Source organism: Symphodus melops (assembly GCF_947650265.1).
Source record: "Symphodus melops genome assembly, chromosome: 13".
Taxonomy (NCBI): Eukaryota; Metazoa; Chordata; class Actinopteri; order Labriformes; family Labridae; genus Symphodus; species Symphodus melops.
In genome coordinates, this window is record NC_136703.1 from 4,600,134 (window position 1) to 4,627,718 (window position 27,585).

General features: G+C 41.3%; 1 protein-coding gene across 1 annotated transcript; it reads right to left on the reverse strand.

Annotated features, from left to right (window-relative positions):
• Positions 1-471: 471 nt before the first annotated feature.
• spen (spen family transcriptional repressor) lies at positions 472-27,252 on the reverse strand. Its single transcript, XM_079360349.1, has 15 exons — positions 26,636-27,252; positions 23,690-24,010; positions 15,981-16,595; positions 13,020-13,177; positions 12,660-12,860; positions 12,420-12,571; positions 12,186-12,311; positions 11,931-12,044; positions 11,732-11,845; positions 11,538-11,638; positions 3,640-11,434; positions 3,173-3,517; positions 2,876-3,070; positions 2,549-2,707; positions 472-2,454 (listed from the first exon to the last, which is right to left on the reverse strand). The coding sequence occupies exons 1-15, from the start codon at positions 26,716-26,718 to the stop codon at positions 2,323-2,325; spliced, it is 10,611 nt and encodes a 3,536-aa protein (XP_079216475.1). The 5' UTR covers positions 26,719-27,252; the 3' UTR covers positions 472-2,322.
• Positions 27,253-27,585: the final 333 nt, after the last annotated feature.

Genomic DNA, 27,585 nt, shown 5'->3' on the forward strand with positions numbered 1-27,585 from the left:
GATGCTGTTATTGTGGTTAAAACACATTCATGATAAATAAAAGATATTCAATTCCAACATTTAAATGAGCCACTCACCGTCAGGATAAACAAATATTTGACATTAGTGGTAGCCTGATCAACATTACAAATCTGTGCCATGCGGTTTGAACATTAGCACCACAGGAAATAGGTAGATACTGACACCTTCTGACTGCTCAATGAACTGCAGAACTGATCCTGGAAAAAAAGGGATGTTGAAGTGTGGGGTAGTTCCACATCTAAAGCTATTGCAAGCAGGTTCAATGAACCCCAAAGGGAAAAGGGGGTGAAGGTTAGAAATAAAAATGGCCTCTTGCAGACTTCATATATCATGACCCACTTATCTTTCTTGATGAGTCTGTCTTTAAAATAACACGTTAAAAAAAAAAAAAAAAAAGATTTTAGAGAAGCACAAACCAAGAGTGACTGACCATTTAAGGGCCTTCAGAAGTAAGTTAAACAACCATTTATTTTACAGTTTAAAATTCCTCATGGAGGAACAGCAAAATACACTCAAAATGAAGATTGATCAAAAGACAGTTTTCATATTAATCAGCGGTTTAAGTTTTTTTTTTCTTGGATGTTTTTCTTGTTTGTTTATCAAAAATTATAAGTGCCTTCAACATAACCATGAGAGTACTCAGCTTGCAGTCATAGAAATATTTACATCACAAAAACTGACAAGCATGGTTTTACTTTCAGCATCGGTTTTACACACCTCACCTCCTGTCTCTTTCAGACTGCTTTGTTTTGTTGCACAAAACAAAAATAAAGACCCTGAAGAAAGACAATTATAAAGGGGAAAAATACACAAGAGCACAGGTTAGGGACATTAGTATGTACAGCTTGGCTCAAAAAGACATTTAAGTGAAGAAATGGAGACAGATGAGCAACACATCCATTAGCGGCATGATATCAAGTTCAAGTCACATTCTTTGCCTCTAAGATTTGACAGAAGCATTTTGAAAATAAAGCATGCAAAAAAACCTCAGTCATTAAGTCACGACATAAAAGACCTCAGTATGCAAGTCTTCATATGTTTGAACATGATTTTCACACAGTAGGGGGCAGTGGAGGACCACATGAGGGAGAAGGAAAACAGAAATACAACCCTACAATACAATGGTTCCTTCAAAAGGAGGAAACAATGATATAATGTAAAAAGCACTGTAGTAACAGAGTCGGACTGATGAACATTACTAAAAGAAAGGAATCAAGTCTGCCCTCTGAGCAGAAAAATACAAAGTCACATATGAAAATAAGTTCTGATTTCTGTTGTAGATACAATGCGCGTGTTGAAAGTTTGCAAGACATTTTGGCACAGAATCAAAAACAAAATAACTTTTAGCTTAAATTTCATATTTGAATCCATAACAGGTCCTTTCCACCCCACCTGCCCAAAGAAAAAAACAAAACCATTGAGCTGTGATGATCTGTTTTGTAAAATAAATCACTTGGTCTCTCCACATTGCTTCAGTCTTTAAATATGTATAATATTTACAGTTTCACAATAGTCCACAACACCCTTAGGCTTACGAAGATGCAAACAAAAATAAACTAAATATTCTTTATATAGTCCCCTGTTGAGGCATTGAGTGTAAACTGTACAACTCTAAAAGTCCCCTCCTGAGTTCCTGGGGCAGGGAACGCATCGGGGTGGAGAGTTGGATCTGGAAATGACGTAGAAGTTGGCTGACGGCAAAGGAGCAACAGAGCAGTATGACTGATCAGGCTGAAATGATTCCTGATCATTTCCCAGGCAATGATGTTTTTTTTTTTTGTTTTTTTTTTACTTGCTCAAGCATGGCTGTTAACAAGAGTAATTTTATAACGTATCATTTTATCCTCAAATCTGTACAGAGTTCACAATTGTTTCCCTAACATAGTGCAATGACTTCTCACATTGTTCGTCTTTTTAAAAAAGAAATTCACAATCACTTTTATGAAGGTAAAAAATATCCCATAAGAAGAGTCAATCCATAGCTGTATGGATGCCATGAATTAGAAAAGGCTATGCACAACACCTCCAAAAATGGCAAAAATGAATGAATCAGAAATGGTCATCAAAAATCCCATCCGACCCTTCAGATCATCTATGCAAAAGTGTACTTTTTTGAAAATCAATGTCATTAAGTGACTTAAGGACTTGGTGAAGTGAATGGAAAAAAGGTGAGCAGGTGCTAAAACAAGATATTTACAAAAAGTCAAACTCATATAAATATGAGGCAATTCCAGTTAAAAACAACTGGACGAGTCCAAAACAGCTGGTGTTGGCTTTTCTTCAGGAAAATGATGGAGGTAATCAAACTGAGGCAATGACAATCATGAGGTGAGGGGAGATGCTGGAGATGCTGATGAGAAGGTCCGGGGCCAGGCGAGAGAGGTGACTTTCAGAGAATTCACATGGAGGAAATATCTGCACCACATAAGCTGGCTGTGGAGGAAAAAAACATCACAAAAGAGGGAATTAATCTCCATGGTATTTAGATATGTAACACTCATTTAAAAGACTTAAATTCAGCACAGACCTGATTAGAGCCAGGGTTGGGCACATTAATGATACCCGCTGCCTGTTTGGCTTGCAGGTAGGTGATGAAGCCACTATTCAAGGCCTGGGTTTGACCAAGGACATCTTCTTGGTCTCGACCGCAGGGTAGAGCCAGTAGCAAACAGTAATCATTCTCCGCCTGCCATTAAGGATTCAGATTCATATTTATCATCAATGTAAACATGTAAACACACAATCTTACAAGTTAAGTTGTCTGTTCTTACAACAAAATAAAACAGAAATCTTGCAATTTTGAAAAGTGTTTTCATTCAAAATTAACTGAGAAAAAAAAAACAACAACACTCACAGTCATTCTGCGTGCAACACTGTCCAACTGTGAGGCCTCAAGCCTCATCCTCTGGACAATACGTAGAAAAGAACCTCCCTCTGGTGGTGGCAAGGAGCGCTGGGCCAGCACAGTGTTACCAGAAACAAAGTGCAACTGCACAGCAGCCTGGTCATTCTTCAGAGCTAGCATGCCTTGCCATACAATAGGATATTTCTACAAAGTAAAGTGCAGAGAATTATATGAAATCATTTATTCACGTTTGTCTTTCTTGATAATCTTCCATGAATGTGACTGCTGGTCATTTATTCACTTTACCGTCATAAGCTGCACCATGTCAATAGAACGATGGCCTGACTGTTCCAGTTTAGCATCACGAAGTGGCATCAGTGAACCTGATGAGGTTACTGCTGGTGGAGGTGTTGGAAGGAAGGGTTGAGCACCCTTAAGCAGAGATGGATCTGGCTTGTGAGTAAGACACAAGGGGGAAGTCATGGGAGACTGGTATGAGGGTGAGAGTGCATCTCCTGGTATCCGGGAAATGTGTGACAGATCTGTAGAGGTAGCATGGCGAAGATGGGAACTCTCAGTCTTAGAATCACTTCCTCCCCCATGTGACAGAGACATTTTATCTCTAGAACCCAGCGTAGACTCCAGTGGGACCTGATAAAGAAAAATCACATTAAATTAATTGAACTATGTGTTATGACTTATAACTTTAAGATTCAGTTATAGATGCAAGATAAAATCTGCAAAAGGTTAATTACTAAAGCATATCAAGTGACCTGTGAAGATGCAATGCCTTGGTTTGCCGGGTTGTGCCCAGATGAAGACTGTCCAGGAAACTGGGGTGGAAAGCCCCTCATCTCACGGTACACCGGAAAGGAACCTACACTTGATGGATGCATCAGCTGAACCCCATGGGAATGTGGAGAAACCAAAACAGGACTAGATGTATGAACTCCCCTTATTCTACTTTCGTTCATGGGTGGCTGTATCAGCTTTCCTTCAAGTGGTTTGAGAGATTCTTTTGCAGAAGGTTCAATGTTCTTTCCCACCATTGGACTCTTTGACCGCCCAGCAATGTTGCTTGACACAGTTGCTGTAGTCTCTGAAGTGCAAGACTGCCTCGGTTCTACTGTGGCCTGTTCTCCAAGTTGCTGGTGCATGAGAATGCGTTGGTGCATGTCTCTGTACTGGTCGATGCGTATGCTTGGGTGGAGCCTACGATGATCACTGTGAATCATCATAACATCTGAGTGATGCTGGGGTACTGAGGGTCTGCTAAGTGCTTGGTTAAAGTGCCTGGGATCTTCATCATTTACACTGCTTACACCCCCAATTGATACTGACCCCTTGGGACTTGAATGAGACTGCAGTACTATATCTCGTATAACATTGGACTGTGGCGTGTTTGAGCGCTGTGAAGGCCCTGTGTGGGAAGAAGACAGAGAGTCCCCTCTCCTTCCATAGTTTATAGCAGTCATCGGTGGAGTGTTCATCCTGGCTTCGTGAGCTATTGACTGTGTGACACTGTGAGGCTGCATTATAACAGAGGACTGCTCTGAGTGAGGGTGATGAATACTAGAATGATACGTAGACATCTGCGGAATGCCATGACCCAGAACTACAGAAGTTCCTCGAGGAGAACTGCTTGGAGGACAGGCTTTGACAAAAGGTAGAGGGGATTGAACAGATGTTCTTGGGGATTGTGGTTCCTGCTTTAGGTGAAGAGCTGCACGATCAGTTGGAATGCCTGGGCTGGGACTCATGCGAGTTCCGGATATTGATGGGTGGTGGGGACTCATGACTGGACTGAGGTTAGAATGCTGAACAGCTTTGCCAATGTCTACTTTTTTGGGTAGAGGTTCTGTCCCTAGTCCTCTTTTGACATGCTGATGCTGTATCACAGCTTGGTTGTACATCAAGACTTGAGGAGAACTGACTGGCTGTTGGAACATCTTAACCACGCCACCCTGTGTTGTTGTGTGATATGGAGCATCAGAATTGTCACTCCTGAGATTCTCCTGTTTGGTACTGGAAATAACAGGTTGAGAGTTATAAGATTGACCTGTCAAGAGAACTCCTGTGTGTCCATAGGTTGAAACTTTTCGGGTAGGCGACTGGGATGATGTCATAACTTGGTCTTGCTTTATTGAAGATTTGGTCACGGATTGCTGAAACTCTATATCACCGACACTGGCTTGAGGGACTTGACTAATTTTAGCTCTCATCCTGTGAGGTCCTTCGGTTTTCTGACCAGAGTAACTTAGAACAACAACGCCCTCTGATGTATTGACCCTCAGGCCAGGACTAGCGCCTCCACTGTATGGGGTAGTCTCAACAACAGAGCGCCCTCTAGTCCCATCTTCTACTATATCCATGCCATGATAGCGATTGTTCTCATTAGAGTTTAATCTAAATTTTTGCTTCGGTATAGATGGGCCAATGCTTCGGTTACTCAGGGATATCCGTGGAGTTTCCTCTGTATCATAAGGCATTGGAATTCGACTAATAACTGAGGTAGTTGGAGAAATAACAGTATGTTGGGGTTTTTCGCCGCAGTTCTGTTGAGACTCTGTCAGTGGAAACGGTTTGTGGTGTATGGGCTGGGGGGGTAAAGGTGGTCTCTCCTCAGGATGTAGCTGTCTTGAACCCATTTTATCGGAAGGATTTTCATTCTCTGACATCCTTGAAGGACCTGAGAGTACAGATGTCACTATAGTGGTAGGTATAGAATTGCTGTTTGATGCAGACACATACTTTGGTTCCATAAGGATTTTTCTTAAGGTACTGGAACTTGGATCAATATCCGACGCCTTGGTATCAGGAGGCATTGGGGGATTTGTTGAAGGGGTTCCAAGTGTAGATGAAGCTGGTGCAGAAGAGGTAACCACTGTTACTTGACATGAAGGAGCAACAAAGATTCTACTTTCTTCAGATCTAGGACGCCAATCTGGTGAAAGAGGCATTTTTGAAGGTCGAAGCAGGGGTACACTGAGCTGGGATACGGGTTGTGGGCGGGTAGAAACTGGGGCGAGTGTAGGGGTAGATGGCTCTGTTGCTAGGAGATTCTTTTTAAAGCTTGAGATGTTGCTTGTGCCTGTATGAAAGGCAGATTCTTTAGGTACCGGCTGTTCTACTTCCGGCTGTTCTGCCTCTTTGGGTGCATCTACAGTTATGGCACTTGTAACATCACGCCTACAAGTTGCAACAGCAGTGACCACTGAAGCTGCTGCTGTAAAAGTTACTGCTTTGGAATTATTGGTTTGTGGATCCTCTGGGATTGACTCTGGTAACTTGTTCGGGGAGGGCTCATGTTGTGAAATGTCTTCAGCAGTATCCCCTTTCTTGTTGGCAGCAACTTTACGACTTTTACATTTCTTTGGGGTTTTTGATCTCACTTTACCAATTTTCTTGGGTGTTTCAAGTAGAGGGGTATCCTCCGCTTCCTTAGACTCTGACACAAGTCCCTTTGGATTTGGTGTAAGAGGACCCTCATCGGAGTCCGCTGCGAGAATATTGTTGATCACCATGTGTGTTTCAGGTTCCATAATCTCATTTGAGGAGGGGGATACCAGGGGTTCAGGTGTAGGAATGAGAGCCGTGTAAGTAGAAGAAGCTGGGAAACCATCCGTTTCTTCAGCTGTAATGGAATCAATAGCAGCTGCAAGTTCAGTTTCGCTTGCAGGATTGGCTGGCTTCTCCTCCTCAACCTCACTCTCTGGCTCCACTACAACTGGAGGCAAAACGGTAGGTTGCTCTGGATGTGGTTCCTTGTAAGGTCGAGGGGGATGCTCAACTGTAAGTTTAGCAATGTTTTCAACTGCTTGCTCTAGTTCCATCTGCCTTGCTAAGAGCGCAGCAGCTGGGTCAGCAGGAAATTCATTGTCTGATAGGTCGTCTTCCATTTCCTGGGCACCCGGTTCTTTACATTCTTTTTTAAGGCCTATGATCATTGTTCCCTCTTTCTCCTTTACATCTGTCTTGGTTTGAGTAATGGGAGGGGCTTCAAATGGCACAACCTCATCTTCCTCTGTACGAAGTAAACCTTTTACATCATCCACGCTTACACGGATCTCAAGATTTTTTAAACTGTGTGATTGATCCCCAGTGACCTGCTTGGTATTTCTTTTGAGCCTTGACGTTTTCACTTTAACATTCTTTTCAGGCTGTTGTCTCCTCTCAGAACTGGCTTTAAGAGTTTCACTATCCCCACTAGCAGATTTCTTGCCATCAGAATCTTTTAAGTCTTTTTCCTTACTTTGCACTTGTAAAGTTGCATTTTCTTCATTATCTGAAAACTTCCCAAACAGTACAGAATCAGTTTTAGGCGTAGGCTCTAACTCACTATGGCTTCCCAGATCAGCTTGGTCAGCTTGTAAAGTATTGCTGCCAGAGAGTTTTTCTATTCTATTTCCTTTCTTGTTAGCGGGAGCAGATGAAGTGAATTGTGTTTGTTGCGCTTTCTGGGTACGGGGTGAACGCCATCCCTCAGAGGCTTTGACAACCTCCACCACACTGCTGGACTCTTTGAATTCTGTCTCATCTTCTGTCACTTTTTGCTGATCTGTCTTTACTGGTGAAAGATCTTCACCACGTTTAACACCCCTTTTAGGTGGACGTCCTCGCCGCGCATTGGTAGTTGGAGTCTGAATGTCTGGCTGAACTGGTTCTTTGTCAGCACCACGTTTGCGCATGGAACGTGGTGACTCAGCCACCTCTTTGCTAGCTTGGTCATCTTCATGTAGTGTGGCATAGACTGACCTTACATTTCTGCGACGTGTTCTCCCGTGAATCAAACTAGACTCAAGGTTTTGCTCTGAATCTGATGCATGACTTGGTGACTTGGATGAGGTTTTAGACTCAGATCCCCGAGGAGATGAAGCTCTTTTTAACTTCTCTCTGTCAATTCGTTCACTTTTCCGTGTTGCTGGTTTCTCAGTGGCAACATTGTGGGAAGGTTGTGAAGTGCTTAATACTGTCAGTGGTTTTGCCCTTTTACTCTTGGGCTGTCTACGATTTGGAAATGGTTTTATTTCAGCCTCTAACTCTGGCATAAAAGCCTCACATTCCGTCTCAGGTTTGTGAGGTTCCTCTAAGTGTTTCGTTTCCTTACTTTCTATTTTAGGTTCCATCTTCATGATTTCAGATTTGTCATCAATCTTTGGATAATCAGAGGAAGTAGATTCGCCATTCTCTTTCTCAAGACCACCAAGGCAACCACCAGGAGTGGGAGGCTTCTCCTCCCCAACAGGATTTTGTTCAACTGCCAAACTATCTCCAAATTTGGCTTTAGGTTCAATTAGCTCTAATTTTGTTTCCATTTCCATTTCAGGCTCTGCAAGGACGAGCGAAGGGCTTGTGTTTAGCTTAGGAACAATGTGTTTGATGTCTTCAATTAGAAGAGAACGAGATGAGGGTGACTCAACAACTGGCTCCAAATGTTCTTCTTTTACACATGACACAGTTTGTTCTGGTGATAGATTCAAAAGTTCTTTCTTTTCTTGTGCAGGTATTCCTTTAGCAATAGGAACAAAAGCAGAAACTGACGTTGTCAATTCAGGGCTGGCTGATTTGTCTTTAGGCTTTTCTCGTGGCTCAGATTCCTTATAAGAAACCACATTATCACAACTTTGCCCTTCTGTTTTAATCCCCACCACAACAGAATCATTTTCTGCATCTGGCTGGCAATGGTCCTTGTCCCTTTGTTGTTGAAGCTCTAAAAATCGACTATGGAAAAGAACTATTGGCTCTTGTAGGGTACCAACTGTTACAGATTCAGGCTGTGCCTCAATAGCACCTGGCTTAGCAGAGGGCCTGGCAACTCCACTTTCTAAGTCCTGGTCTTTACGTTCCAGATGCTGCAAACGTCTGGAATCCTGTTCAAAGATTGAGCTATGCAGAAAGCGAGAGGCAAACAGATCTTGACGCTCTTGGTCTTGTGGCTTTAGCTCCTCCTTTTTATCATGCAGCTTTTCACCAGAGTCAGTGCGAATCTTTTTCTTTTTCATATACCAAGAAGGAATAGGGCGAGGAGCTAGCTCTACCTTGTCCTTATCTGTACAGCTGTGGGAGGCTGGAAAGCGTGAAGGAAGAAAGGACCAATTATCTTCCCTCGAAGAATAAAGTGTTTTGGCTCTTTCAAGAAGTGCTTTTGTGTCAGGGGTAATAGTTTTATCCAATGCAAAAGAATAGAACTTATTCTTTTCCAAGGAGCTTGAAAGCTTCAAGTCTGTCATCCTCTCATCCCGTTCCCTGAGGATAAAAGACAAGGAACTATTGGACTTTGGTGGGATGGGTTTGTTTTCTCCATCATCATCTGAATCAGACTGAACTTCTCCAGGTTCCAAATCCTGGCTAATGCCTTTTCGGATGTTTTCATGTTTTGAAATATCACTTGGAAAAGTCATTTCCATTCTAAATGAATCAGACTTTATACGACTTTCCCAACGTTGCATTAAGTCCTCATCACAGCTAAACAAGTTTGTCTTAAGCTTTGGGAGCTCAATGTCAGAAGACTGAAAATGTGTGTCTGTCAGACCAAAACTGTTTTTTAGTGAATCTGTGTGTGGAAATGTATTGTCCATTGTTGGAGATTTTCTTTCTTTGTTTATTATTGATACTGAAATCTGGGCAGTCTCTTCATCCTCATTTGCAGAAAAATGACCATGCCCTATTGAGGATGTTAAACTCTGATAAATATCCTCATCCAGCTTTTGGTAACTTGCAAAGTTGCGCTCTCTTTTTGCAGTGACTATTTCAAAGTCAAAATTCTGTAGTTTCTTTCGTTTTGAAGAGGACAAGTCATCATTGGCCAAATCTTGAAGAGGTTTTCCAACATCATGCAAGATAAAATCCTTATCAAAATCACGAGTCTCATTAATTAGAGGATTTTCAAACTTCACTGACTCCTCAGCATCACCAATTTTGGTGTGGAGCCACTGACCCTGGTCAATGTGTTCGATGCTTATATTATTCTGGTCAACATGGAGAAGGTGTTCGTTTCCATCATCAAAGTCTTTGCACTTCCCTCTCCCTTGCTCATCATCAGACAAAACCTGTCTATGTTGTTTAAATTCATCTAAATCAATGTTGACGTGATCTGACATCTTTAAGTGAATGGGGCTGTTCTTACTTTTTGAACCTTCTAAATCCATCTTAGTATAAGGAGAGTCAAAATGTTGAGTAGTATCTTCAGGAGGCTCATCTGGCCTTGACTGCCGCTCCAGAGACAAGCCTATGAAGTTGTTTTCATTGTCTCTTCCGTCTTTAGGACTGTTAACTGAAACAATCTGGGCACATTTTTCCTTTTGGTGTTCCTTTTTATGCATCCCTTTTATCAAAAGGTTCTTGTCCAAATCAGATTCCCTTGTATTGCTCCACAGTTTATGAAGTCCAGACTTAACAAGATCGTCCTCACTTGTTCTTTTCTGTCTGTCAGTTTTGCCAGAATCTTCAAATCGCCTTTTTCTTGCGGCTAAACGGTCAATATCTACAGAAATGCCACTTTCAAATCCTGTTTCTGATTTCCCATGTTTTTTAGACTTGATCTTAACATCTTTTTCAATAACCTCCACTAAACTGTGTATGTTTTTGTCTCTAGGTGGCTTTCCATGCTTTGAGCCATCCATTTTCAATGATTCTGGGCGGAAAGGGGGACTCTTCTGGTCAGATGAAGGTGAGGCCAATCTTGGACTGTCCATTACGTTCCTCTGTATTGGCTTTTCTTGGACAGGATGACCTATCAATTTGACTTCTTTTTCTTTAACACGTGTTAGCTGCACAACACAGGGCAAAAGGTCTAACCTTGTTTTGCTTGAGCCTTCCTTTGCAATTTTACTGTGTTTACTTCGAATGATGGACTCAGGGCTCACATCTCTTTCAAGTTCAGGCTCTATCTCACATGCTTGTATAACAGGTGATGTGACTTTGAGTTTTTTAAGCCTCTGTTTTTCACTTTTTTCCTTGTCCCCTCGATCTTTACGTCCTGTCCTCTTCTCCTTTTCAACCAAATTTCCTCTTTCAACCTCAAAGATTCGATCCTTCTCAGGTTTGTCAGTTTTATTATACCTTTCACTTCGTGCCTTTTCAAGTTTTTCAAATCTGGGTGGGGAGACTGAACTGCAGCTACCACTTCTTTCAGAAGACCTGCAACAAATCCGGCGGTCTGAATCACTTGGTATCCTCTCAGAAAGCGAAGGAGACGCGGTAGGGCTTGCAGGACGTCTAGCGGCAATGTGAGATGGGCTTTGGCTGCGCTCAACAGTCCTTCTACCATGGTCACGTCCACGATCCGTTTCAAAGCGCTCCCTCTCTCTTTCACGTTCCCGCTGCAAATAGCTATATTTGCGTATGTCCTGCTCATACGGGTCAGCTCTGTATTCTCGATACTCCCGGGGGTCTTCAAAGTACTGTGGATCATAGTAATCTCCTTGATATGGGTCCCATTCAGTATAGAACTCTCGACTTCTGGAGGGGTATTTACGACGTGGATCTTCGGTAAATGTTCCTGGTGTTCGTACATTTTCATAATATTGTCTTTCAGCCTGAAACTCGTATTGAGGTCGGCGGTCATCCCTGCCAAGAAAAAAAATAAAGCAGGTTGTCACATTATAATCGTGAATGAATTTCAACACAGTACTGAGGTCAAATTATTACTCCTCAAGTAAACTACACAAACCTTCTTTCAGAGAGAAGGTCATAAAAGTCTCGAATGTCCTGGCCAGATGCCTGCATTGAGCGATAAAAAGCCATCTGACTTTCCTGGTTGGCAAAATCCACCTGAAGAAAAGAATATGCTTGGTTACAATTATTTACAGCCTGTCAGGAGCAAAGAAGACATTACATCAGCTAACAAAGCCTTTTTTCACCCACCTTTATTTTACTGCCCCCTATCTTCCATCCCTTTGTGTCCTTGACAGCCGCTTGTGCGTATTCGATGTTGTTATACAGGATAAGGGCCATTCCTTTCATTCTGTCGAATACAACCTGCGGAAGAGAGAGGAAAATAGAGCCCCAAGTTTCCAGAAAGTAAACAATGGGTAATTCTGAAGGCAAAACAAACTAAGTTTACCTTGACAACATGTCCATAGCGGCAGAAATGACGAGTAAGAAACTGCTCAGTTGTGTTCGATGCCAATCCATCCAACCACACACATGTTGTAGGCATACTCTTTCCAAAGCCAAGCTGAAAAAGAAGTAATGTTTATGTTTAAATAACATTAACATTTATGAAGAATACTACTGAGAAAAGCTGGGTATGTTTCAGAAAGACAATATGGAACGGTTGTTTATGCAAGATTTAAAATGTATTATTAAGAAACCTCACCTTTAGTCTATTGTTACCAAGGTACTCGCCATCCATCTTCTTGATGGCCTTACAGACACTAGCAATATCGCAGTATTGTAGAAAGGCATACTGTGGAGCTCCATTCACTTTTTTGATGTCGATGTCCTTTAGCAGAAAAAAAAAAAGTGACACAGTCAGAGACTATGATCATCGCAAACATTGTAATCCCTGCAGAAGGCCTGATTCTGAATCATTCCATCATGTAAAACCTACCACTATTTCTCCAAAGCGTTGAAAGATGTTAAGAAGGTCATGGTAAGTGGTGGTTTTCTCCAGGTTTCCAATAAATAATGTCCGTGTAGCTTTTGGATGAAACTCATCTATCCTCTCATCCAAGGGACGAAATTCGTTCTCACTTTCTGTCTCTGAAAAAAAAAAAGCTGCCCATTGGAATCTTGTACATTTTGTTGAATTATGATTTTTTCTGAGCTTGGATAAAAGATCAGGACTTACCGGGGCCACTCCAGGCTGTGACATCAATTTGCATTCCAAAAAAAAGCTTGCCCTTTGACGCTCCAAGTGCTTTCTCTTGGTCCTCTTGCTGACGGAAAAAGACAAGGCCATAGCGCTCCTCTGAAGCTCCGTGGATTTGAACAGACGTGACCTTTCCATGTTTTTTAAACTCATGGAATAAGCCATCCTTTAGGCTTGTATCTGTTGTAATTAGATTAAAAAAAGGTTTCATTTAGTACGAATGTATACTCAGATTGCTGACAATGGTATTAAGGAATTGCAAAAATAAAATGCACAGTCATTTCTGAGTATGAGACTATTTGTACTTGCGTGCTACATGAGCAGCTTGCAGCAACTGACCTGTAGAGCGCACAGGAAGGTTTTGGACCTTTATGCCAAAACTTTTACGCGGTTCATCCTTGTCAAGGGAGGATAAAGGAAGAGCTGAAGGTGCAGGAACAGCCGCAGACTGCACTGAACGTGCAGGGGAGTCATCACTGGAACTACTGCTGGAATCACTGTAGCACAACAAGAACATGGAATCAGACATTGTTCCTGTTTATTTGTAATTTAAGTTACACATGGCAATAGAAGACGGCGGCTATTTTGTGTCACTGTGACAGTTAATTAACCCTGCCTGTCCGAGAAGTTTATTATAATCTAATCATTAATAATCTACTTTAATAAATTAATTTACTTGGATGATATATTTTACAGTTAAGCAAACTTTAACAATTCTTGGTCACATGTCTTTTAGATAGAAAGTGATATGCAGGTTTAATGCTGGTGCATGATCAGGAAAAAAATAGACCAAAATGTTTTTCTCTCTCCAACCTGCAGAGCAAAAGGTTTACATGTAAATTGCATAGAAAAACAATATTATATGGGAAAACATCTTACATAGTACAATGCACTGAGAATATTCTTGTCTTGTTTCTGTTATTAAAAATAGGCAATTATCTCAGCTGAAGAGGAGCAAAACATCCTTTTTATCCATGGTTCATATTTATGAATTTGCCCAGTTAGTTGTAAATTAAAAAAAAAACTAAATGATTTGCACATCAGTAGGATAATCATGGCTGCCTTGCCACCTTTTTTTCCTAATCAGAAACTGTGTGGCTCAGCTTTCGAGGCCCTCTGCTGTTTGTTTCCTTCTCACTTTCTCCTCCTGTGCTCAGACACTCCCAGAAGTGCTGCTGACGGAGCCTGGCCTGTGGGAGCGGGCAGGCAGCCAGCACTGGCCAGAAATTTCCAGTTCCAACTGGATCTCACGGAGGGGGAGAGCCGTTACCCATACACAGAGGTAGGCAGTGAGAAAAATACACCAGCTCGCTCCTGAAATTCCCCCCTAAAGCACTACCTTGTCAAACCACACGTGTCGCTACATGCTGTCATACTGAATCTGTCGACTTGGCTTTGGAAGAGCTGATGCATTTCACCAAAAACAAACCTGAGCGGGGGAGGTGAATGATGTAGTAAAGCAGATGCCATGTAAACGGCCTTATTCCTCTGTGATTATCTAAACATCAAACATTTTGTAAGGATTTTGTTTGTATAATTGTGACTCAACACCATATAGGACACAATATATTAAAAAAGAAATTAAAACATTACCCTCAGTAATGTACAAAAACAGGTAAGTTAGCATGTCAACAAAGCTCCAGAGTTACTGGAATAACTCAACTGAAAATCACTGGTTGTTTCGGTTGACATTTGGTTAAAAAAAGAAAAACACAATCACAGCATAGAATGAAAGTGAGACATCTTAGTGAGACATTCACTTCATATTACATAGCAGATGTGGCTGAATGAAAATTACTTTCCCAGAAGTTAGGGTTGGGGTATACGCTATATTGCATGCTAGGTTTCTAATCTGGAGTGTCTCATATCAACCCACTGAACAAATTCTACACAGAAGGGAGAACTAGAAATTTGTCCTTAGACATTAAATGGCTGATTTATTATCTCCAATGATCCACATAACAAGAACTGTGTGAGAAAAAAAAACCAGAAACAACCTCCACACCCCTGTAATGAAGGTACAGCCAACAATGATCAGTGAATTAAACATGTTGGTGTTTAATTCAGCTGAGTGGACTTTAACTTAAGTCAAAGTTCAAGCAGGAGTGATAAATTGATTCAGACTGAAATCTTACTGCACCTGAAGCTACTCATTCTCGTAATAAAATATAACAAAGGTCGTTTTCCAGGCGTTGATGCAAAGCAACAAGCACATTCTCTGGAAACACCAGATTTGTCATTTGAAAACACGATCAAACAAATAAGAGTAAAACCAGCATTTGCATACTTGACATTGACGATAAATGTTTGCAAATATACAACATGTGTCGTGCCACTGAAACTGAAAGGATAATCCTGCTAAATCTCAACATGATGGAAAAGATCTGTATGTAGAACATGTCTTTGATTTCATTCAGTCATGGAGTGTTGTACATTGTAAATAATACATATATTTCTATCATGCCAATACGTGCATGCAATTTAATTTACCCGCTGATACCAACAAGAGCAAGCCTGTTCTCACATTTAAAAGGAAATACAATTTGTACGCTTCTTTACCAGCACTAATGAAAAAAATTCTATTGTTGTTCAAGCGTCTCCCTCAATTTTACGGTACGTCCCCACAAAGTAGCAAAAACTGATCATGTCAATATCAAGTATGTGGTATCCTATGAAGAAATGACACGAGGGCATGACATGAGGGCTGTTGAGCAACTTGATAGGAGTGCCTCGTAACTAATGATGGAAAATAGTTGCACATGCAAGTCTTAGCTCGTTGGCCTGACTAGTGTTTTCACTTGAAATCTGTTGCAGAATTCTTACTATGGAGAATTACAGACACGTGTTATGAATTCTCTTCATAAGATACTGCACCATTATTTGATTGTATTGTGCTGACTGTATACATTTTTTCAATAAACTATTTGTAAAACTACTGGGCGAGTGTTAAACGTTTTAAGTTTAAATGAGCAATATGTTAACAGACACCTAGTGTTTAAAATAGGTACTGCGGTCAAAATTCAAAACATTAACGAGCCACGATTACCTTCCCGACCCCTCCTCCCCAGAGTCAATGTGCAGGCTGCTAGAAGAAGCTTCAGTATTAAACCAGCTCTGCATCGGTCTAGTTTTCAGAAGCATCTTCAATGTGTATCCTAGTTTTACCCCGAAAAGGCTTTTTAGGTCAGGCATAATCAGTTCCATCTGAACCCGTTAGATATAGAGAACAGCTCTGTTTCAGACTGGGTTGCACAAAGGTAAATGACAAGGGTAGAAATCCTGATAGCCAGTTTCACTCACCTGCCACTCGTGCTGCTGCTGGTACTGCTGACTGAGTCTGAACTGGAGGAGCGGCTGCGGGAACCTGAGCCGCTGTGGGAGCGAGCAGGGCGGGTAGCTTGACTTGCCAGTCTCTGAGGGGAGGGATTTCGTGAATGTGTTGAGTGTGGAGACCTGCTTCGACTGTGGCGGTACGAGCGATCCCCGCGCCGACTTCTGTCCTCCCTGTAAAGGTCCCTATGAACCACACTCGCCAAAGTAAAGGGTTCCCTGGTGCGAGGTTCATAGCGAGGCTCTGGTGTCTCAAAGCGGCAAGGGCTCCTGCTGTGAGAGCGGTAGAAGCCAGCCGCACTAGATGTAGATCCTACACTTCCTCCGGATGTGGCAACTGCCGATCCAATTGTCCCCGTGTTGCCCGCAACAGTGCTCACGATAGTTCCACCAACCCCTGACGACACAGTCGAAACACTTCCACTGGAGGTACCGGACCCGCTCCCCGCGTTGCTTAGAGTTCTCTCTCTTGCGTCGCGATAATAGTCCGTTTCGTAGTGGCGCTGGCGCTCAAAACTGCTACCAGGACGCTCATGATGTCCGTAGGCACTGTGATCGTACACTCGGTCCCGACTTTCAGCCGACCTAACAAACAGGAAGAGAGAAGAGCATCAAAGGGTGGTTTTGTTGGAGGAAGCTGTTGGAATCAGACAAAAAGGTTATCACCAGGTGTCTCTGGTGGGACTTCCTTCATTAGACACATGAAAAGAAAAAAGGGGTGCTTCAGGGTATTTTGCACTTTTCAGACTGAACTACAGGGACATCTACATGATTTACTGCTACTGGTCTTACACTTGTTCTAAGCCTAACATCTTTGTGTCTAAGCCTTCTTAATATATAATATAGTCGTGTTTCTATTTAACATCTTACATCGTGATGAAGTCATGGAAAACCTTGTAAGCTTACTTTATAACTTTATACTCAACATTAAAAATACAATTCACAGAGGACGCTCAGCAGAGGTTTTAAGCAAAAGGCATGCATCGAGTGCTCGACAGGACAGAAATCTGCTGCTTATCAAAAGGTTTTAGTTGCTGGATAAATCAGACTCGCACAAGGATTACTTGAATTAAAAAGGAATTATGTGAGAGATTCATGCCTTCACAGCGCTTCAAGTCATCTTGGCCTCGTGTCATCATGCAGTTACAACAAAAGCTACATTTGAAGCTGGTTTATCATTTATCTGGAATTCTTTGTGCACGGTTTTTGGAGGGGATTCGTGACGAGCTTTTTGTCTACAACGTCGTACAATGTGACGACACTGCGAGTCTTCAAAGCGTCGTTTATGAAGACGCACATTAGAAACAGTATTAAGAACATTCTGTTCAGACCTGCACATCCTCCTACAGCAGCAATCACTATTTAATTTGGTTATACCACTGCTGTGTCATTACAGCAGTCATATTACCCAACTCGCTGTAATGAGCGGGACAGGACAGCAATTAGCACTGTTTGAATTCACATCAAATTATTATCAGCAAATTAGCCATGATGTTCCAACACAGGGAGGAATATGGTTAATATAACTACAGATATGAGCACGCATCAAGGAGAGCTTTGAATTTCATTTCAAATAAGGGGGCAGAAGAATGTTGGGATTTGTGTCGGTGTCATATAGAAATAGATAAAGCACTTTAACTGTCAATAATGTGTATAAAGATACTTCATCTTTAACACTCTGTTAATGCTTGAAAGGATTTGTTGATGTGCGAGAAGTATTTGATAAAAAATACTTCTGAACAATACCGACTTGAATCTTCGACTATAATGAAATAATTAACTTTTTGAACATATCTTCATAACTAACGAAATACTAACTAAACAAAAAGTTTGTGTATCGTTTGGAAAGTCAAACGGTAGCCAGCTGCAACATGCTTCGGTTCAACTTTAGACGGGACTACAACAAACTACTGCTACTACGACCTTCACACGCTCCTTCTCCTACTGTACACCGTCCTGCCAGTGTCCACTTATAAACTTTACATACAGGGAAGGGTTGCTATGACAGCTGTCTCACAGGATACAGAGTTCAACAAAATGATGGCGCGAAATCTCGTTTAAGTCAAAAATGCATTTTGAATTATCCTTCCAAAATCAATTTTGAGAGAAACTAAAGTTTATAATTTCTCAGCCGATATAAAGACTTACGCAAATGTTAAATATGTTTGATTTTTTTATAATTGGATCGTGGGAGCTCTGACTAGATCAGAAGCAGGAAATAATTGTAGTGAGACCACGAGATTTTGGATTCTTTAGACCAAAAAAAAAAGGAGAAATGACGAGCCTTGAATCACAGCCCGACCCCTGATTGTTGGCAAATCGGGCCTTAAATCATCCCGTGTGTGGCCAGCTTTAGAAAAGTTCCTTGATGTGAATTAAAGGGATACTTCACCCATTTACAGGGCTGGACTCACAACCATTCAACACTGCTACCATGTTTCTAATGATACAAAGCTTCATGCAGATGGGTGAAGTATCCTTTTAAAAGTGGCATCCACATCTTTTTTAAACTTTGATCTATTAGAGCCATCAGATTTGATTGTAGTACATCTGTTTACAGATATTGCTGTTAAACTGTCAACACTAACAAAGAATGTTTGAGGAGTGAACTGTACCAGAAACTTCTGAAATGGTTTGTCTCATAAAAGAGATGTTAAAAACAATCTGTGTTTTTCTCTCCTAAGATGAAGATCAACAATCGTTTTGCTTTGGACTGAAACTTTGGAGTTAGTGAATCTCTTCATTCTAATATTGCAAACTAAATTTGATGCATTGGAGTGTTTTCATTTAAAATGTTCTATGAGTTGATGTTTAGGATGAAGTACAGCACTCTAGTTTAGTGAAAAGATGTAAACCTCCAAAAGATTGTATAAGGTTGATTTAAAGCAAACATCTGAGGGACACTGTGTGACTTTCAGTTGTTTAAACAGTCCATGAAATGACCGACTTCAGTCTGAACTTAGGTAACATGGGCTTACACGAGGCGCCAATGGAAGGTCGCTGGCGTTTCTCTGAAGATATATAACACACGCTTTTTCCTCTGCATCTAGGGTCTCATTTGATATCGTTAAAAGGTTGGCAAGAACAGTCCAGTCTCGGTCGTCTCAAAATGTTTACAACTATCTTCCGTTTATATTGCCGTTGTTTGGAGGCGGTATCTCACTCGAGGTCGTGGTGTTGTGCTGAAAGTCTGTGCGGCTGTGAGTGTCTTCAGCACTCCGCCTGCCGCCTTGTGTCTATGACGGATTTGCAGCTGTCAGACATGTGGTGTGGCATCTCTCGCTCTCATGTTATATCACTAATTGGAATTTCAACTCGGGTTAATTTATATTAAATTGAACATTTGCTGTTCAGATCTGTTATTTGTGTCTTTCGATTGCCCAAGGATGTATTTTTGTCTTTGTAATGTTGGCTGCCGGTTGTCTGTCTGAAACTCTGTTACTTGTGTTGGTGCTCGTTTTGTCCGGGACACGCTTGAAAAAAAGATTTTTAATCTCAATGAGTCCTTTCTTCCTGGATAAAATAAAGGTTAAAAAATATATATTTATTTATTTTTATTTAAACCCTTTTGGGTACAATGGCAGTTGTATAATTTATGTGAAAAGCTAATAAAAAAGGTAGTGAATAATTGTTATCCTAGGAGGCATTATGGTCAATGATCGACAGCACTGTTTTCTTAAAATGCCTAATCTGACTTTAACACCTGACTAAAATGTGTTCATAGATCGCCTTCATCAGCTGATTTTAAGCCACTGCACCAAAACTAAAAGTCCTACATGTATGTTTTCATCCTTTGAGGAGAAAAAGATGTTTTCATTTCCAACCAAGCAAAACATTTACTATGAAACTAATAGCCATTAATGATATCGATCTCTGATTTGGCCAACCGGGAGAATTTCAGACCGTATAGATTCGACATAAATGTAACCTGCATGGTTGCAGTCATTAATAGGGCTTCTCGTCACGTCTCAACACAAAAGGCTTTTCCCTTTGGGACTTAAGAACAAAAGGTTTGGTGGGATAAACACAGTCTCCTGCATGTTGGGGATAAATCGGTTTCGGAGACTTGCACCATGTCCATATCTCACTGCACTATCCATTAGGTACAGCGGGGTCAGGGGCAAATTCTGTTTCTACTTATTTGATTTGATCGTCTGTATGCTGGATTCATGAATAACATCTATGGCAAAATGTTGTCTGCTGTGAAAGTGATGGATTACCTTGACCCCTAGATGCTCTCAGAAATGCTAATTTGGTGGCGCAGGCTCACTGCTGAATAGATAGCCTTCAATTTCAATTCAATTTCACTTTACACATAACAGCTTCTACATTATTCATGGAGCTTAAAAATAATTCAGTTAGACTTTTTTGGCAGAATTTCCATCAGTGTTTGATTATTAGACTGCTCTGGTGCATGCTAAGCACATCAACTGTTTGGAGATTACGTGGACAGCATGGTTAGACGGATGCCTCTCAGCTGCATGCTTAAAAGGGATCTTGTATGAAAACAATACGGACATTAATTTAATTTAGAATTCAGAAACTATATTTAGTTACAATTTAAAAAGCTTCTGCCGTCTGCCATCTAAAGTAGCAAGCTAAACTGTGCAGCTGTGAGGTCTGCTGAAGAACAAAGCAAAGTGCTCATGTAGGAGGACAAAGTTCATAAAACCTCTAATGATACAGAACGTCATCTATATAATTACGTTGAGTCGTCGGGTTTTGTTTAAGTCAGAACTAAATAGCTGAGAGAGCAAATCAATCCAGCGTAGGTTTGGTGACTCCTGGTTTGTACTTCGATGGAGAAGTCCTGCGTATTTATTCACAATGCCTACATTAATCCTATATGATCGGAAATGAAAAGCAATGATAACACAGAAAAAATACCAATAAGAATGAGAGTCTTTGACTTTTATCAAACTTGTGAAACGAGTCAGGGATTGTTGTTTTCTACCTTCACATTCCCTTTCAGTAGAACAACTGCAGGCTGCAGATCTACAATAGAGAATAATGCTTTGCATATCTCAGGGTTTAAGCTTCAGACTGGAGTTTGAGTTTACACCTTGTGACAGTATTCAAATTCAAACTGATGACATCTTTAACCTGCGTGGACAAAAAGGCTCGGACTAATGATTGTTTTCATGATCTATGAATATGCAGGTTAGTTTCTGCTTTCATTAAAAAAAAAAGAATCAATACATTATTTGGTCTTCAAATTATTCAGTTTCCTTTAATCCTCCAGCCTCTAGAGGCAATTTAAATTACGTTTGGTCATTACACACAGAAAGCAAAACAGCAGATGTTTGGTATTCTGCTCAATAAAAGTTTAAATTCATTACTCATACAGGTTTTTTTTTTATTACATAAATGGTTATTTGTTACTTTTCCATTCATTATAAGAATAAAGTGATGATTGAAAACCGTGATCCATGACCTTGGCAATTAGAATACCCGTTCATGTCATAATAATTATATCTGTTTTGAGGTATTTGAAAACCTTTTCTCATTCCTGTTATTTCTAATATTGAATTGAAATTATTCTTATTACAGTGGAGATCTGAGTTTGTGACAGAGATTAAAAACAAATTAGAGGGTCATTTCTTTCCTGATCAATTGTCAGGACTAAAAACTACGGTGTAGATCAATTATAAAAGGAGAACGGGCTCGAGTCGGGGTCAGGTGAGGGGAAGCAAAAGGTAAGGTAAAGATTTCTGCATAGAGACACACAGGCAGTAATAACAGTCTATGTACCAGCTACTGCGGTTAGTGGGGAAAATGGAGAGAGACAGGGGTTCAAACTAGGGGGTTAGAGAGGACAGCTAAAATACACAGGGCAGGACATACCAACCTTTTGAGAGAGTGGTAACTTGACCTATAATTCCAAATACAATTTAGGGAGATAGAACTTTGTGAGCGGAAAAAAAATGGTCAAAATGTTGAGTGGAGTAGTAAAAAAATGAAGCAAAATTGTTCCAATATAAAAATGTACTCCTCATCTTCAGGAAAGCGGAAAAAAAAAATCATGTGCTTGGGTGAGCAGGAATGTCAGTTTTAATTTAAAATAATGAAAACAAACGTGGCCTTGTACGGATCCAGGTCGGGATGTTTTGCATGCTGGAGAAGTCAGTTTGATTCCTTATATCCATCCACATGTGCAGGGAGATAGAAAAAAGAAAAGAAAAAAAAAAAAAAAAAAAAGCAGTGTTGCACTGGAGTCCAGTGAAATAAACGGCAGATATCCAGGGCTGTGGAAGCAATGAGGAAGAATAAGGTCTTGCATCTTCATTTGTAGAGTCTTTTAAATTCCCCTTTGGTCACGCTCTCATTAGGAGTTTACAAGTCAAATTCCTTTGGCAGAAAGTTGGAAATGTGGCCATGAGAGATGAGGAATGAAGAACATGGCTCTTAATGGTAATCCAGATTCTTGGTCATAGATGTACTGTATTCATTCCCCGGTTTGTTAACATTTCTAGCAGTTTTAAAAGTCTTGTTTGTATAAATGTGTTGTCCATCTCTTTGAAAACCATCTCCTGAAGAAGAACCAACAGTCAATGAGGAAGCCGTTCATGGGTGGAACTAATCTGGTTCTTTCTGTGATTATATCCATGGCTGAGTTATAGTTCCACATTGAGGAAGGGAGCAGGTAATCCACAGTTATGAGGTAGCTTATCTCCAAAAACTTTCCAGTCTCACTTTCCAGCAATTCTTCTTTGAACTGTACGATCCAAACATAGTCCATGATGGTCCTCATTAAACTGCGAGTCAGTGTCGTTGAAAGGAAAAAAATAATCTCCACAAAAAAAAGTAAAGGAGGGGAAAAAAGTTATTTGCTCACTATTCAAATGTTGTTGCGTCTACTGAGTAAAATAACCAGTAGAGGTCTCCCAGTACTCAAATTGTAATGCCCTGAATTAGATATAATTCCAAATAAAAAAAACAACAAAAAAACCCATACCAAGAAAGCAACCCATACCTTTAGCATGATAGTGTATCCTTTAGGCCAGCGTTAATCCACCAGAGGGGAATAATTATCCTGCGTAGGTTATCCACATGATTCCAGCCCACATGAGAAGTGAACACCTCCGTGAGGGGTGCGTGATTATTCAAAACCAAATTAGACTAATCCAAACAATGGGTTCTTATATAATGTGTGCTCTTGGTTGGGGTGAGGATGGCATTAATCCACCGAGCAGGGCACGTAACTCCAGATTAGGGGAATCCCAGGGATGGACGGCAGACCGCTCTTTTTTTTTTCGACTCTCCCTCTCTCTCTCTTTTTCTCTCTCTCTCCAGAGGTCTCCAATAATCCGGGGAAATTTTAAGATTTCCAATCTTTGCCCCGTCATTTTCCGCAACTGATATATCCACCTCACAGAGATGTTTAAGCTCACAAAGATGTTCCCAAACAGCTATTTAAACTATTGGCTATTCGTTTAAGAATAGTTAAAGATCATCTTGTGTACAAACATGGGCTTACTGATAGAATATCTCAATATCTGCCTGCAAGTATGAATCCAGGAGCGCTAGCAGCACTCTTAGAGTTCAGATGGGACCCCTATAGGCATGAACTCTCCCCTCCCCCCCCCCCAAACACGTAAATGAATAGATGGTGGGAAGATGCTTGGGAGTAAGGTGTTCACCAGGCTCCCCCTGCCTTCAGAGAAACTTTGTCCACTTACCCGTCTAGTCTGCGTTCATAGCGTCCATCTCTGCTGTGGAGCGACGTGGGGGGCACATACACGGCCCCCCCTGCCGCCCTTGTGAACCCTGAGACATCCCGGCCACGGGAGCTTAAGGACAGATTATCGTCCAGCCCCCTTGCGGCACTAGGAATTGTGCCCGGTTCATTGTAATCAGTGCGCAGGTCTCTGTCCCCCATCTTGTTGATAGCATTGTGAGCCTTCTGAGCACTTTTAATGTCCACAAAATCCACAAAGGCGGCGACTCCACCTTCTGAACCCCGCTTTGGCAGGACCTTGACACTCTCCACACGTCCATATCTAAAAGAAAAAACAATGAAAAACAAGGTTATCAGTGGGTTTTGGAATGCAATGTTGCAGCAGTGTTTAGCAATATTTCCAAACAGGATGTAATCTGAATCTTTGAGAAAATTATGCAACTTTGATGATGACACCTTATTTTCATTATTGGGCAGCCGTTAATTCAGACGATGTAAATGTGTATGTGTTTGTGTGTGTCTCAGAAGGGGGAGGTAGTAAAGCTTTGCTGCTCTTATTCTCGGCTCTATGGTTCTTCCTTACAAAGCAACAGTAACCCAGCAACAGGGTTTGAAACCTTTGCATATTGCATGTTAATAAATGCATGTATTGTCCAGCATTAGCATGTTTCTTGGAGGAGGGACTCAGCTAAGATTATAGCTGCTGTAAGCATACAGATGAGGTTTAGGCAGCATATAAAGAGACTTGATATTTTCTGATTAGTTGTTGGTGGTTTTAAAAAAAAAAAATCAAATAAGGTTATTTAGCTCCTGCTGTTTTGCTACAACAAGGCGACTTGAGACATTTTATGTATTTAACATCAGTCGCCCTTTCCCCCCTAATTAAAAATATGCATATTTGGAGTTTTAATTGATCTACTTTATGTAAGGCATGCCATTGTTCCTTAATGTGCCTGTAAATGCATCGTTAAAATGTTTGATTTACTGATGGGGGTATGTCTGAGATTAAAAAGCCTGGTATCATTTACATGCGTTGAGTTTTCCCTCCTAAAAAAAAATCTTCCTGAAGTGTATTTCAGCTGTCCGACAGAGACAGCAGGGTGCCCATAAATTTATTGGCATGCCAGTTCCCAACATTGAACAGCCTCAGACGCCATTTTAGAAAAGCTGTTCACACTGCTTACTCATTCTGCCGTCCCCCATCTTCAATGACTTCTATCACACATTGGGCTGTCATGCACCTGCCTGCTCGGACTACCTCTGGGTTAACGCTGGAGCAGAGGCTGCATGCTAAAAAGCACCCGCCGACACACTATTCCCCTCCTAGTGCAATAGCATGCTGCCAGTCACCATCCCCCCAAACATAACGTTACGCACATCATAGAAGGAGCTGATGTAAATAAAAGGACATGTAGGTAGCTCATTATTGTGCGCTCTGCAGGGGCTGCAGGAATCAGACACGAACCATGTTTGAGGTTGACTCGCTGCATCCGTACAAGTAGCCTCATAAAACCATGACCAAGGGAGGCGAAGCCAGAATTCGATAAAGCCTAAATATACACATTTTGCACAGTCGTATGTTGCGCATGCTGTTGAAAATAAAAGGTGCCTTTTGATGACACTTTTCTTCAACAGACGTGCGTGAATTATGTTTGCAATTTCGCAGCTTTTCGTCCGATATGGCGACGCCTACACAGTAAGGAAGGCAACGTTGATCATATAGGTATAGACTATAATGTGTTGGGTTTTTTTCCATCGGTCTGCTCACATATGGACGGAGAGACGGGCTGCTATTTCCTTGACAGCCGAGAAGAGAAAGGCGAGAGCGCGCAGACAACCGTGAGAGCCAAACAAAAAAAAAATCATAATTGACTTTTTTTTTTCTCTCAGTCCACGGAAAACAACAAAGACCTGGAAGCCGAGAATAGTTCGTGTGGTTTGCATTTCCTTACAGCCAAAATATAAAGGCAACAAGAACCTCGATTTGAATTTGGTAATAAAAACATCGATGTGTTGTGTGATCCTCCGTCAGATTGCTCTGCAGACTGTGCGAGTCAGCAGCTGGAGGAAGCAAAAAGTGGTCACAATGTAGCAGACAGTCATTTGTGTGTTAATTCGCACATAAAGTAAACTACTACAATGTTTTTAATGTTGTATCAGAAAACACGGCTCAATCCCAGTTTGGAACAATGTTGCAGCGTGGATGGCGGCGTGATGTCGCGTCACCTTTCAGATATCACTGACTCGTGTTAGGCAAAGAGAGCCTGGCTCTTGCGACATATAAACGATGGGTACACGGTGTGTTGATTAACTATACTGTATGCACGGGTCAATCTGGGCGCAGTAACCTGATGACAAACTCGGGGAAAGTAAAGTCAAACACTGGGTGTCTGACTTGCTCAGACACCAGAAAGCATACACAGCCATGGACTTTACTGTCTGCCAAAAGATGCAGTCCTTGAAATGCACAGCTTGTACAATGCGAGCAGCTCGCCAGGTAAACTTAAGTTTGTTTATACTGACAGTATGATGTGCAAAATTTGTTTTCTATATTCGCCAGGTGCAAAGGCAGGATTGTTAAAAAGTCAACGAGAAAGCTGGTGGTAATGTACAACCACACAAGGCAAAAAAAGATCAAGTAAAGTTACAACCCCGCATTCAAGTAAGTGACCATGTCAAAATGGCAAAACCATATGTCTGCAAGCTGGGTGCTTGACGCGTGCCGACCGCTTTTATCTGAGCTCAAATGCAGCACAATGTTGTTGCTTATGGGGAGCTGACAGCACAGTTGCCAAATGGGACTTTGCTACGGGGGAACCTCCTGCTTCCTTCATCCTGACTTCTCTAAATGTGACACAACACGGAGAGATGCTGTCCATGCACACCTTCTTCTACATTACAACAAACACACACACACACACGCAGCTCTTCTATGTCTTCTACTCACCGCTTGAAGTGCTCAATGATTTTCTCCTCTCGTACATTTTCGGGTAAATTTCCCACCCATAAATGTCTGGTTTCCCGGACCATACTGTGTGCTCCTTTTCCCCTATCATACAGATGAGTTTGCTATGTCAGTTTCCTCCCGTGCAAAAATGAAAAGGTTTGCAAAATAACCGCCGGACAGGAACGCAAATACAGGGCACAATCATTGACTGGTCGTTGTGACCCAATGTAAAGCATTAGGTTGGATCCCCACACGCTGTTTGATACTCTTCACTGTTAAAGCGCGATCTTGCACCTCATGAACGCGCTCCGGACTGTTCCCGTGACTAGGCGCGTCCCTGACACCATGCGACCTTTGGGTGTCGAAAGAAAGCATGTAGCTTCCTAAAAAGATGCAGCAACTTCGCTTGTAATGAGAGGCACACCGCGCAGGCGTGGCTTTGTGTGTGAACTTCTTTTTTTCTCCCCGATGAGATAGTCGGCGCACTTGCGCATGCGTGAGAAAACCCCTGGTTGAATGAAGGTGCTTTGACATCTGAGAAGCTTTGACTTGCTGGAGGATCCCATCCGTACGTGTTGGGTGAGGAAAGGCAAGGCACTTTGTATACAGTAAAACAACATGCGACACAGTTTGATTCCCCCCACAAAGTTTAGTTTTTTTATTTTGCAGCATTTCATTGAAGAAAATAAAAAAAACACCCCCCAAAATAAACTATTGAGTAATAGGTCAAAATAAATGTAGGCTACAAAAGGAGCATGTAATATTGGTGCCCAGAGGTTGATGTTGGTTTGTTGAGGTTGCCTATGACTATCTTTTAAAAGTAAAAATTATAGGGTAACCTCTGAGAACAAGAATTGTAGTGATGATGGAAAACTGAAAGACTCAGCTAACAAGCATTAGATCCATTTAGTTAGTTGACCTGGGGAAAATAATGTTATAAGTGACCAATC

Coding starts and splice junctions, on each gene's coding strand:
- spen (XM_079360349.1), bottom strand. CDS start 26,718: ATGGTCCGGGAAACCAGACATTTATGGGTGGGAAATTTACCCGAAAAT. Junction 12,861..13,019: donor CCTTCCTGTGCGCTCTACAG/GTCAGTTGCTGC, acceptor TAATTACAACAG/ATACAAGCCTAAAGGATGGC. Junction 11,435..11,537: donor GACCTTCTCTCTGAAAGAAG/GTTTGTGTAGTT, acceptor TTTTCTTGGCAG/GGATGACCGCCGACCTCAAT.